Here is a 13,421-nt window from a genome sequence, read left to right as displayed (position 1 = left end):
GGCTTTCTCTAGTTGCGGCGAACAGGGGCTACTCTTCATTGCGGTGTGTGGGCTTCTCGTTGCGGTGGCTTCTCTTGTCGCGGAGCACGGGCTCTAGGCGCACGGGCTTCAGTAGTTGTGGCACACGGGCTTAGTTGCTCCACGGCATGTGGGATCTTTCCGGACCAGGGCTTGAACCCGTGTCCCCTGCATTGGCAGGCGGATTCTTAACCACTGCGCCACCAGGGAAGCCCCATTTTTTTTTTTTTTTTTTTTAAAAAGGATATGTCCCCTAGAGATGTTTAAAAAACTGTAATTTTGCTTCTGAGGTATTTGCAAGCCTTGCCTCTTTGGTTTTTTGACGTCATAAGCATCCTGAATAAAATAACATACTGCAGCTCACAGGGAGACTTTGCATCTCTGGCAGGACAAGTGTAATCTGAAAAGCTTCGAGGCACACACATAAAACTTTAACATTAAAAGTTGTTGTAACAAGAGTTTTTCCTATATTTAAAAAATCCACACTGAAACAAAGTCAATTAAATTTTATTACAACCAAGAATATAAAATAAATGCAATGTAATTTATTTTTGTCTTAACAGTCATTTCAGGAAGGATGTCAGGACAACTCAAAAGCGGGAAACACTCGGCTCCAAAGCAGCAGCTCATCCTGCAGCCCGCGGAGCGAGCCTCGCTGGAAGGCGGGGGGTGGGGGGCGGGGGGTGGCTGGCTCTGAGTGCACACCTCGCAGCAGTGTGTGGAAAGCACACATAGTCATGTCTATAGTCGTATAAAGAGGGACGCGTGCAGAAAATGACTGAAAAAAGAGACGACAGGTACACTTCACAAACAGGAATTATGGGAAATACAAACTAGGCAGTTTAGAGAGGATGTACTACATAACATATATAAAAAGTACTTTAAATTGTTAAAAAGGACATCTTCAGTCCAGATTTTGTGTAATACTTTTAGTGTCTACACAGACAAATCTTTAAAAAAATTAAATAGTATTAATTTACTAAATATTTAGGAGATAACAGTGCATTAAGGATTTTTTTTTCATATAATACATACATATCACTCCTTTGCAGTGATAGCACAGAAGAGTAAGTATGGCCTTAGGTACAACACATTTTTAAAAAATCCTAAAACAATGAACTTTGCTTTATGATATTTGTGACTATTCTTGAAGATTAAGGAAACCTAAACAGCTATGTTTTATATAAAATATTATTTATACTTGAATCCTTCAAGCCTCCTTTAGTCTAACTGCCATTTCACTGCCTTTCTCCATTCCCCAGAAAGATAACACCATAGAAGTTAGGATTCATAATTTTCATAGAATATTCCTTCATTGTATAGTTTCTGTTACATACAATTATTCAAAGCAGATTAAGCTGCAAGTCTTATTGTCCAACTATTTTTTCTTTTCTTTTATCTTTAGCAGAGAAAACAGCATCATTTTAGAGGCATACAACTAGCAGTTGCTTCACCAGGAATGAGGCAGTGAACACGTAAGCAAATGCCATCCCTTTCCATTCTTAAATGTAAATTGCGTTTACAAGAGCAAAAGAGTAGTGCAGAAGGCCAAAGTTCTAAGTACTAAAGTTTTAAAACCACACAGATATAAAAATATACATGTCCTTGGTTTTTGTATGTTACTGCATGATCTACTTCATCATAAGGATTGTTTCAGCCTCATAGTATCAGTCCTGCCACCAGGCTACTTTACCCTTGACTCAGCTGTCTTGAAACCCTAGAATCCCTTTTCCCAAACACACAACTTACCAGAAAGCTAACTCGAAAACTGATTTGTACTATGGAGCGCAGAAGACCTTCACTTTGATTCCTTCCTTCCTTCCCATAACCTCCCCTGCTTTGGAAGTCCACCCTGCATTCTCAGGGGACATTGATGGTAATAAATTTTTAAAGAGGAATGGGGTCATTTGGGGACCAAAAAGGTAAATTTTAACCTCAAAAAGTTTCACAGGTCTCCTTCGAGGTCCCACAGTTTTAGGGCCCACAAGTATGTTAAAGGCTTTGTTCCCCTTTACAGGGAAAAGGAAATTATGAACCAAAATTATTTCAAAGGGTAATGAGCACCAGTGGGCATCACCAACTCTCAGGCAAGAGCACAGGAGGAAAGGGCCAGTACCAGTGCAGTGACCAGAAACCCAGTCACATGTGTAATTGGCATATCTGGCTAGATCCTGTGTGGAGAACACTGGGAGCAACTGAAAAAAATCCCCTCACAGTTTCTATATCAGTTCTGCCACTAAAATTCACTACATACAAGGAAAGCAGGGTAGTCCCATGATCATATAAGCGCATATCACAAGGATTTATATCAAAGTTGCTTATAAAGTATTAAGGGGCATGATATTTTGGTTCATGCACATATTTGGGTTCGTCTTTTACTAAATGTAAGCTCTCCTTGAGGGCAGGAACAGAGCTTCTATTTTCATCGTAATTTCCTACAAACACTTAGTTGTGTTCTGCCTACAAGGGCCACCCAATTGTTGAAAGGCTGCTGTGAACATTTCAAATATATATTAATGCCTGTGGTGATATTAATTGCTGGCTTTCTTGAAGGTAGATAAACATAGAAACCTCTCCACGACACTTGTTTATTACAGAGCAAAATTTGGAATAATAACTAACTCTCTCCAAGTGGGTTTAGAAGTAAACGAATAGACCTTCATGTTCTAAGATGGTTTCATTTATAAGCCTGTCATCCCAGGAAAGCTTCCTGTCATGGAATCAATCATAAGCTCTTCAAGGACAGGAAGTATGTCTTGCCCTTTGTGTCTCACCCCCCAGCATAATGCTGGGCACGAGGTGAGGGTGCAGTGAGCATCTGATGACAGTGAGGCCTCAGGTCACAGGACAGAACTTTACTTCGGTAGCTACATTATGCAGAGGGCTACTAATTTCTCATTTGCAAAAATGGAAGGGGTAAATTACTATGGAGACAATCAGAAATTCCTTCCAGTGGAGCATGTCAACAGTTTCATCTTCAGTGTTGATGAGTGTCACTGTATAGTCTTTGTTATTAATAATAAGCATTATAATGCTGAGATCAGTAAGGTCCTTGCTGGCTACAGGATCACATCAATAGTGCAAAATATATACTGGCTTCTGTCTAAAACTTATTGTACTTGTATATGGACCCAGAGTATCATAACCAGGTAGATAAGTTCACAAAGAAGAGTTAAAAAATGCATATAACTTGCATATACAACAATCAGCTATTTCTTCTAGCTCAAGAAAACATTAAAACGAGGCTGGTGCTGCTAGTAGCATTTAGAAGAACACAAATTTCTTGCCCCTTACATTACAATGGGAGCTCTAAGTCTTTACATTTCCTTGTGACTCTGGGGAGCTTCCTTACGCTGGCTAAGAAAGAACTCAGCCTCTAATTCATAGATCATAGAAATGCAACTAGCACTTATCTAATATGTCGTATACTATCTGCCCATAGTTTAGGCACAATTATTAAGTTTTCTCCTAGGGGCAAAAGAAAGCATTCAGTGCAATGAAAAGATTCTTGATAGCATTAAGTTTCAGTAATAACAGCAAAATTATGCATACATAATACATACTTTAAACATGAACAAAACCTAAATTTTTAACATGCTTTAAAAATAGTCACTCTATGTCTAATGCAAATACGAATGGAGAACACTGCTGTTTATTTTAAAAGCAGATTAATTTGCAGGCTTCTATTTGAGTACCCTTGATTATGTAAGAAAGTTACTCAAACTGACCCAGATGTGAAGAAACCAACAGTTCTTTAGAGAAGCCAACTTTATGTACAATACACACTAAAAGCTTTTCCTTCCCTTTGATCAACATTACTCCTTAAAGAAATCCTAGTGCAGTTAATATTCTCTTCAGTTTTCTGGTGTGGGTCACCAGAGGACTGTATTTCATCAAAGCTCTTGAAACCCTTTTTAAAGTAGACGTAAGCTACATGAAGGTTAAAATTATAATTCTTAATTACTGGATACTATTCAGAATAAGGTGATTCTGGGAACTAAGTTCCATATGAATGGTTATATAAAAATTACCACATACTTTAGTTCTTCATAGCATAAAGCATAGTAACTGCAAAGATCTAGGCTGTTTTTGGTTGCAGGTTCCCTCTGTACCACCACTTGTCTTTTTATTAGACCTTCCCTGAAACTAGAGAAATAAAAACGTAATAGTAAAGTACTGTGGGACAGTAACAGTTCCCATTTAAGACTTCCATGAGCAAAAGAGTTATATTCTGTGAAAACAACATAGTGCTTTAAAAGGTGCATATTTACCTGTGTTGCTAGATCAGTTCATGAAGTACAAAACTATACACCACTGGAATCCTGTTTCTAAAACATTAAAATCCTAGTAAAAGAGCTTTGAAAAGATAAATCATAGAGATTGCTACAGCATGAGAAAGGTGCACCAGGAAATCCTTCCCCAAAATGCTGAAGGTTACAGAAGTTAAGTGCTGGGATTAGATCAGACGCTTTATCAGAGAAGTCACAATGGAACACATGCAGGGAAAGGGTGCTGGGGAAACTTCACAAAAATCTTCTTTAAGTCAATAAAGACATCAGTCAGTCCTGCAAAATGCTCAGTAAATAGTTTTCCTCCTAAGTGGATGAGTTTTAAACAGCATCAGAGTTTGCAATTTTGGTTCTCTTCAATGCAGACGTCATATTGCTGGAGTCTGTGCTCTGGCTGTAGCGGGTCAGTAGCGGTGGGCCTGGTGAGATGGGTGGTACTGTGCGCTCTGCTGAGATGAGGAGGAATAGCCTAGTGAGCTCTGGGACTGAGAGGATCCCTGAACACTGCTTTGGTAATTCAGGCGCGAACTGGAGTGCTAGGAGAAGGAAACAGGAAAAGGGAGTGACTGATGGAGGAAGGGAACAGCTCAAGATGCTAATCACAACAGGACGGAGAGATGAGCCATTCTCATCAGAGGCTCCGGGTTCTGACCCATCATAGCGACAGTTAATTTAGTTTGTTAATACATTTTGCTGACTTGACATCACAGCCTGCCACCACTGTTCTGGCATGCACGAAAGTTGGCTGGATTTCTTTGGGAGATAAGCTACACTGGCAACGAAAGGTAGAGGGGAAACTTCGGCTAATTCTGGTTAGTTTTTCTTTGCATGACTGAGATTTGCAAACAGGAATAATCAGTTTGGCATACTGAATCGGCGGTGTTCATAATGTACACTGACGTGCTGTTAGTTTTCTCATTATAAATAACAAAGTTGTTGTGATTAAGAAATCATCTTTTAGAGAAAAGAGTTTTCAGAGGGAGAGGCTACAGTGGCATCAGCAGCATCACCTACGTGACAGAGCCAGGCAAGGTTGGGTAGGGGTGGCAGCAATAAGTGCTTTTGATAAACTTCAGGTAACATTTATTTATTTTTTAAAAATATTTATTTATTTATTTGGCTGCACAGGATCTTAGTTGCGGCACCTGGGATCTTTAGTTGTGGCATGTGGGATCTAGTTCCCTGACCAGGGATCAAACCCAGGCCCCCTGCATTGGGAGCGCAGAGTCTTAGCCACTGGACCACCAGGGAAGTCCTTCAGGTAACATTTAGAATTTTAAAAAATTTCGTATGTGAAAATTCTCTCAAGAGAAGGCTGAGACAAATGTATTTCAGTTCAATGTATTTTTATTACCTTAAATGAAACATTCATCTTCATAGTACCAAGGGCAAATATGAAAAAAATATGTAAAAGAAAAATTCACCTATAGAAATAAGAACATGGTGCCTGGTTAAATATAAGCATAGCTGGAACCAGCGTCTTTGGCTATGCCCAGAAGGCTGGTTCTTCCTGTGAGCAAAGTGGGAAAGGTCATATGTAATAAAGCTATTACTTGGAGTTAAAAATGTAAATGACCTTGAGGTGGCACTGGCGGTTTACGGAAGGACAAATCAGCAAGCGTGCCCCACTCAGCGCACAAGAGGCAGCCAAGCTGGACTTGCAGCATCGGGTCCAAGACAACAGAGCAGTAAGGTAGCCTTGGTTAAAAATAATCCCGCTTAACTCCTTTCTGTGTTACACAACTCTGACCAGTTGTGTTGTTGTAAGAAGCCTTTCCAGATTCTAACTATGTTTTATTGTAAGTTTATTATGGAAAAAAAAATGTTCTTTCCATTCACAAAGCCTACAATTGCTGGGCTGGCTACGACTGCTTTTACTTTAGCTGATTAGACTCAGCATAATAGCTCCTCCGTACTGGATAAAGAACAAATGTGTCGATAATATGAGAGTTGCAGACAGGTGCAATGGGACTCCCTCACCCCTCATGCTAGTCTTCCCGACTAACTAGCTGAGAAAGCCACCCATTTCACAGATATGCTATTTTATTTTTAAGTAGACAGCTCAGTATGGACAAAGAAAAGCATTTGAAGAACTCCTGGATTTGAAAGGAATAAATACAATAGCTAAGTAATCTGTCCATGATCGACTATAATCAGGTTAATATAACACAATCAGAGACACAAAGATGAGCCAGTATATAGTAGAGGTTTGTTGCTCATATAATAAGAATAAACTAATGTTAGGGGGAAAACTGACTTTATAGTAAAATTCAAATATGTTCATGACTACTACCCAAATAGCAAGTTGTTTTTAGCAGATCAAACTGATGCCTTGATTACTTTAATTGGAACCAATGGAAGTGCTATTATATACTCCTCTGCTTGCAGGGAATCTTCCAAGATAAGTTTTCAAAGTAGTTGTGCTGAGATATTCAAAATGTAAAGCCAGTTAGACAGCTATTTATTATGTCTTTCTTGTTAATGTTTCTCTTGTTTCCAGTTCCTAATCAGTGAGTTTATATCTTCCTTGCCCATGGTTTTGTTTTCTGTTCTCTCTCTCCTATGTACTCCTTCTCCACCAGTTCCCTGAGGGACTGTGGTTCTAAACCTTTTTTTTTTAAACCTTTAAGTTTCTTTCCCTTCTTAGATCTTTTCTTACCTTGTTACTACCTTGAAAACTATTTTTTCCCCCAAGAATCCCTACAGTTTTCACCAGTATTTTTACCTCTCTCCAAATACCAATCCTTAGACTTTTTTCCTTTAATTTCCTGAATTGGTAATACAATTGTAGTTTTCTTTTAAATCTTAATAACAAAATGTATTTTCTAGTCTCAAGATTATTTCTAGTGAGATTTAACAGTTATTCCTGAGAAGTCTCAATCTTAGTCCCTTTCTCTTCTGTGTTTATGTGGCTACTTACTGATTATTTCCTCCCAGTGATGGCAGATCCTTCTGAAGTATGCTGCTTACTTTTTTCAAAATAAGCAATTGAAAAGGGAGAGGAATGGAGGCTTATCTATCTAGGTATCTTTTTCTGACCCAAACCTGATAGGCAGCTGTAAGGGTAAAATGAGACATTTTCTTTGAGGAGGAGCTGCCTGCCTCACCTTCCCTCCTCAGGGTTTTAGGATAATCAAGTCAAGTCAAAAAACAAAATATCTTGCAATTACATGAAAAGACAAAAATCTTCATTTTCATATAATGCCCTAGAAACAGGATTGTACAGTTTGTATAGTCAAACTTTAGAGTTAAGTACCACTTAATTCTAAAAGGATCTACTATAAAAGTCTACTTCCCATTTTATAAAATGTATTGTTAAAAAAGAGACAACAGGCTCAAAATGGAGTCACTTGTGCTAAGCCCACATCACCAAACTGAGACTTAGTGCCTAACCTAACTGCAGTTTCAGCTCCTCCCAGGAATGTACTCCTCCCCAGTCAGTCTGGAATCTCCTAGTCAGCACTAGAGAAGTAATCTACTTGGTAGACTCCTGTAGTCCCCAAAGAAAGGTGCCCGGGCCTGAAACAATCAGCTCTCTGTTAGAGCAGTGTCCTTGTCCCACCTCCTTCTGCCTATAAACGTCTTCCATGTTGTACAGCCCTTCAGAGCTTCTTTGTATTTGCTAGGGGAGATGCTACCTGACACATGAATCACTGAATATAGGCAACAAGACCTTTAAAGTTTACTCAGTTGCATTTAGTTTTTTAACAGTATATGAACATTAAGAAGTACAAAATTCAGGGGAGTACCTGATAATCTGACGGCATTACAGGCCCGCCTGAGTTTGTGCCTGAAGGCCCTAGCCGCGGTTTCTTGTTCGGAGGCACCTGATTAAGGCCGGAGTCCTGACTGTGCTGCAGCCCTGCTCCGGCGGCCCCGGGCCCCGCCCCGGCCCCGCCTGCAGTCCCGTTGGCCTGGGTGCTGTTCTGCTGCTGCGGGGCTGCCTGTGGAGGGGCTGCTGCCTGCTGCGGCGGGGCTGCGGGCTGCGCATGTTGGTTCTGCTGCTGTTGCTGATTCTTGTAGAGAGGGAAAAAAAAAGCAAGCTTGCTGTGGAACTAAATTACATCTTCCGTGACACGATATGCACATGAGACTGCCGACCGACCTGGGGAGGGGCCTCTGTGGGACACCAAAGTGACTGGAATGACCGGAGAATGGAGCAGCCAGGGAATACAGCAGCTCCAGAAGTCAAAGTACTGAGCCCCGAACAGGACCCGTTCTCTGACGTTCATTTAGATTGCACAGTAACCCTCCACATCAGTCACAGACATCCCCCTGAAGAGCACAGGCACACAGGAAATAGCAACTCATTGAAACAGCTATAATAGTCTTTTCAATCAATTTGGAAAAGTAGGGCTGTGTGGGGAGGAGTCAACTGCAATCAAAGAATAGAGTGATGCTTTAAAAGCAGCCTGCATAAAGTGACGGCAATGACACTGAACAAACAAAAAGCAAGAATTAAGAATCAGGGAATAAGACAGGCAATAAAACAAATCAGGAAGTTCATTTATCTGTGAATGCATATTTCAAATCGCAAAGTACATCTACAGTAAAGTAAATACATAATTAGATAAAAGGCAGTTAAATATATAGGAATTATTAAATTATCCATTCCTAAGTGCAGTATATACCTTGTCACCTTTCTCTTCAGGTTCATCTTCATTAAGGAATTCTCGTTTGGGGTATGGAATCTGGCAGCCAGCAAACACACTAAAAACCATTAAAAGAAAAAAAAAAAGAATTCATGTCATGACGTAAAATCTACAATATCACTGACCTTGTTCATTTAAAATTCCACTTTTTTTCTTAAAAAAAGTTAAGAAAATTTTTTTCTTAAAATTCCACTTTTTTTTCCCTACTCTTCATCTGTGGCTGGTTGTGCCTCTCAACACAATTTAAGCAATAAGAAAAGAACAATTTGTCATCTAAGTTTTACACTAATTGCCACTTTCCATAACAAATCTTAACTGTGGTTAGCTAGTTGACATATATGACATAGAAATTTCTCCACACAAACTTCATCAGCACTAATAACTGAATGTGTATTTGCTTCAACAATGAAAATAATTTTCTCAAGAAAAGCTGCACCTCTGATAAATCCAAGCACAATTTATATATGTGGGTGTAACAAGGATGGGGAAATGGAGGAGTCTGGTTGTACAGCAGACACACAGAATTTTAAAATCTCAGTTCCCTACTGATTTGGTGTGAACTGTTCTGGCTGACCAATCTATAAAAGTCCCATCTGTTCTCAGCTTTAGTTTTTATCTGTAAAACGGATTAATGGTCATTCCTAAAATTCTTGTTTTCATTCACACCTCTCTACAGCTTTGCCTGTTTCAAAATACAGGACCTCTCTCTTGACTAGTTTTTCTCGGAGGCGGTATTAACAAAGAAAGTAAAATACTTCAGTAACAAGTGCTTCTCTTGCTTTCAGCCTCCATCCAACATCCTCAGCCTGGAGCAAAGCACACAGAAAAGGAAGGATACATACTCTAATGTCGGCAAGGGGTCCTCCTGAAAATAGGGATCCTGCAGAGCCTGCTCTGAGGTAATTCTCTTGGTTGGATCCATAGTAAGGAGTTTCTGAAGCTAGAATAACACATAAGAAATTGACAGCACATGAAAAGTTTGTTTCCAAGTCAATGTTTTGACTTTTGTGTTAATGTCTAATAGAATTAATATCAAATGCCATTTTGTATAGCTCACCACGATATTAATACACTAGACACATTTATGTGAGACTAGCAGAAATCATTAGCATTAAAGCCCTTTTAGAATTTAAATTTTTTTCTGCTGATAAACCACTGGACAAGGCTAAAAGTCAAGGGTGACAGCTCAAAAGAGAAAGATTTAATTTTGCCCCAGCATCCACCAATTTCTTTTCTTTCTAAAGAGGAGGAAGAGCTGGGACAATTCCGTGGTAAGCAGGGTCGGGTGAGGGCTGTGCTAAAGGATCCAAGTTCCCAGTCTGGGAGAGATGCACCTACCAAGAGGAACACTTTGCTGTCAGGCTTGACCTTGTGTTTCTCCATGTACTTTATGAGGCTACTGTTGGCGTACCTGCAAAGACATGAGAATCACACACTATTAAGAACACTCACACAATTTACAATTTTTAATGGGAAGTTCCAAGATTGGTTTTCCTACATGGTATGTGTTAACTTAAGCCATTGTTTTTTCTGATTAAAAAGGAACACATAACCAAATGTTGGTAAATGTGTGAAGAAATAAGAATTGTTACACACAGCATGTAGGAGTTTATATTGTTACAATTACTTTGGAAGATAATGACTCATGAACTATAAGAGTTGAAAATGTGAGTATCCGGTGACCCAGCAATTCCTTTCCTAGGTACATACTCTATATCAGGCATATCAACCCCTCAGGCTGAAGGGTGAGTAAATGGGTATTCATTTTATTATTCTAAATAGACTACATATTTTCATCACATATATTCTTTCCTATATATGAAATATTTCAAATTAAAAAGGTCAAAAAATAGGTAATATATGTTCATGGTAGAAAATTTAGAGACTATAGAAAAGCATAAAGAAAAAAATTGAAACACTCATAATCAACCTAGCAGCAATAAAAAAACACTGTCATCAAGATTTTGATAATTTTCTTTTGGCATTTTTTCATGCATATATATGGTACAAACACAGAGGCATTTTTGTTTTGTTTTTATAAAATTAGAATCATACTATATAAATTGTACTTTCTTCACTTAATATTGTGTTTCATAAACATTTTTCCTTGCCAAATGCTCTTTAAACTTATTATTTGTACTGAATGTATATTTTCTACTGTTACTAATGATGTTTGTTTCACAGCAGTTGTAAAACGCAGGTTCTTGAAGGTCAATCCTAGTACACATTGTAGGGAGACAATACTGCATGGCAGGTGAGAATCAGAGACCCCTACCAGACCCTGGCACAATCATTTACCAATTGTGTGATCTTGGGCAGTTAGTTAACCTGTAGGAAAGCCTTAGGTGCCTCATCTTAGCTATGTGTGGCTGCTTTGATTGCCTTCTCAGGATAAATTCTTAGAATTATTAGGTCAAAGGGTATGTACATTTCAAAGCCTTCTTGCTACACAAACCTGGCCCTCAGACCAGAAGCATGGGCACCAGAGAGCCTGCAGTAGGAATGCATATACTCAGGCCCTATCCCAGATTCTGAATCACAATCTGCATTTTCAACAAGGTCTCCATGTGATTTGTAGGTACATTAAAGTTTGAGAAGCATTCATTCTCACCAGTAGCATATAAGTAAGCGTGCCCATTTTATTATATACCCTTGCCAACACTAGGTATTTTTATCTTAAAAAATCTTTGCCATGTATATTAATTTAACAATTATTTTCCTCCAATACCAGGAACATTTTTATTGGCAAGGTAGCCATTAAGTTTGGTAATGGAAAGAAACTTGAAAGTTTATGTAGAAATGGAGTCTGTCAACATGGCTTTAGTCTTTATGTTGAATCAACTGATTTCTTGGGTTAACTCCAGATTCTAGGTTATTTGTTTCTATCATAATATAAAGGTCTTGAAGTTGAGATTGCTCAATTGAGCAATTGATATTGCTCAATTCCCATTTTGGTTTCTTATTTTTCCTAGTATTAAAGCTAAGATAAATTCTTTGTCATTTTCTGAATTATCCTCTTCCAGATTTGCTACAGTTTAAGAGCTGAACAGTTTTCAAAGTAATTCAAACGTTTTATATACATTATAAAGCATTTTATCAGACCATGTTTATTCGAACATTCAATTTTTAAAGTCAACTTACTTATTTCCTTTTAATTCTATTTTCACCTTGCCTTCTAATGAGCTAATAAGAGCTGACACATTGGAAAGATTACAGCATCTTCTGTTGTTATCCTTCACAGTTCACTTTAAGAGTAATTTTTTTGGTTCTTTTTATCTAATATAATGAAAACAAGTTATTATTCGTTTACTTTTTATGTCATTTGAAATAACATTTTCTGGAATTTTTTTCTTTATTATACTTTAGTGACATGTATGTATTGTATTAGATTTAGCTAATTTTTAATAAATTCCTTCTTGTCTTACGCATTAGTAGCCTGATTTTACGTGGATAAAATTGTCTGCTTAGGAAGTATGGGCTCTTATCTCTGAACTTTTCCTATTACCTTTCTAACTGAATTTCATTTATCTTTTTAAATTTCTCTCCTTTTATTTCTGGTTATTGTAAATACTATGATTTTATGTAAAATTCTTCCTCTTGCCTTTAAATACTAAGATAAAATGTTAAGTGCCTTCATTAATTTTCTCTATCTTTTATATTACTAGTGTATCGTCAATTACTTGAACCACTTTCATTTAATACCCATTTGACAAGTAACTAATGAGACTGCACTAATGTACCAGGCCCTGGGGATACCTATAATGGTGTATAAAACAGGCACCATCCATATTCTAGAGGGAAAGACGGTAACTTGTTCAAAAGCCAACTGCAGAGCAAAGTGATCAGTGCCAAGAGAAGCAGCACAGGATATGCTATGGGAGTACAGAGGGGAAGCACCTAACTCAGACTAGAAGGTCAAGGGGAAATCTCGGCAGGACAGAAGGGAAAAATAAAGGAGTTAATCTGATGAAATGGGTGGGAGGAAGGTACATCCCAGACTGAAGGAACAGCATGTGTAAAAATCCAGAGGTCAAAGAAAACTTAGGGGTTTTGAGGCTCTTAAAGAAATTCATGGTGTCTAGGCTATAGAGTACAAAGTGGACAGAGGTTTAGGAGATGAACTTGGTGATGTAGAAGCCAAGGCTCTGTAAGCCATATTAAGAAATTGAGAGCAATGGTGAATTAAGAGCAACTTGAAGACTGACATGCTCAAATGTGCTTCTGGCAATGACTGCAGTACACACAGTGAGGTGGAATGAAGACTGAAGGCAGAAATCACTTAGGAGGCCGCTGCAGGATTCCAGGCGAGAGACAGTGGTGGTCTGGCCTACAACAGTGGCAGGGTAGACAGAGAAAAATACAAAGATCCAAAGGATATTTAGAACAAAGAATTTACTAGATTTGCTAATTGTTTAGACACTGGGGGGGGTAAAATGGAAGACAGTGAGATAGAAGAAGGATC

General features: G+C 38.5%; 1 protein-coding gene across 10 annotated transcripts in view; it reads right to left on the bottom strand.

Annotated features, from left to right (window-relative positions):
• Nucleotides 1–509: 509 nt before the first annotated feature.
• The window catches only part of CDK19 (cyclin dependent kinase 19), a 171,667-nt gene continuing 158,755 nt past the window's right edge, over nt 510–13,421 (bottom strand). For 7 of the 10 annotated variants that reach the window (XM_036871869.1, XM_036871868.1, XM_036871873.1 and 4 more), the window contains 5 exons: nt 10,298–10,370; nt 9,802–9,899; nt 8,939–9,017; nt 8,057–8,323; nt 510–4,843 (listed from right to left, as the gene is read on the bottom strand). In XM_036871869.1, coding sequence (XP_036727764.1) covers nt 4,712–4,843; nt 8,057–8,323; nt 8,939–9,017; nt 9,802–9,899; nt 10,298–10,370 — 649 coding nt within the window. In that variant the 3' untranslated portion in view covers nt 510–4,711. The remainder of the gene's footprint in view (nt 4,844–8,056; nt 8,324–8,938; nt 9,018–9,801; nt 9,900–10,297; nt 10,371–13,421) is intronic. The other 3 variants (XR_005022191.1, XR_005022190.1, XR_005022192.1) reach the window with 3 other exon arrangements.

This window comes from Balaenoptera musculus, chromosome 12 (genome assembly GCF_009873245.2).
Source record: "Balaenoptera musculus isolate JJ_BM4_2016_0621 chromosome 12, mBalMus1.pri.v3, whole genome shotgun sequence".
NCBI lineage: Eukaryota > Metazoa > Chordata > Mammalia > Artiodactyla > Balaenopteridae > Balaenoptera > Balaenoptera musculus.
Note: the sequence above shows the minus strand (reverse complement) of the source record. Positions and strands in the feature narration are given on the sequence as shown.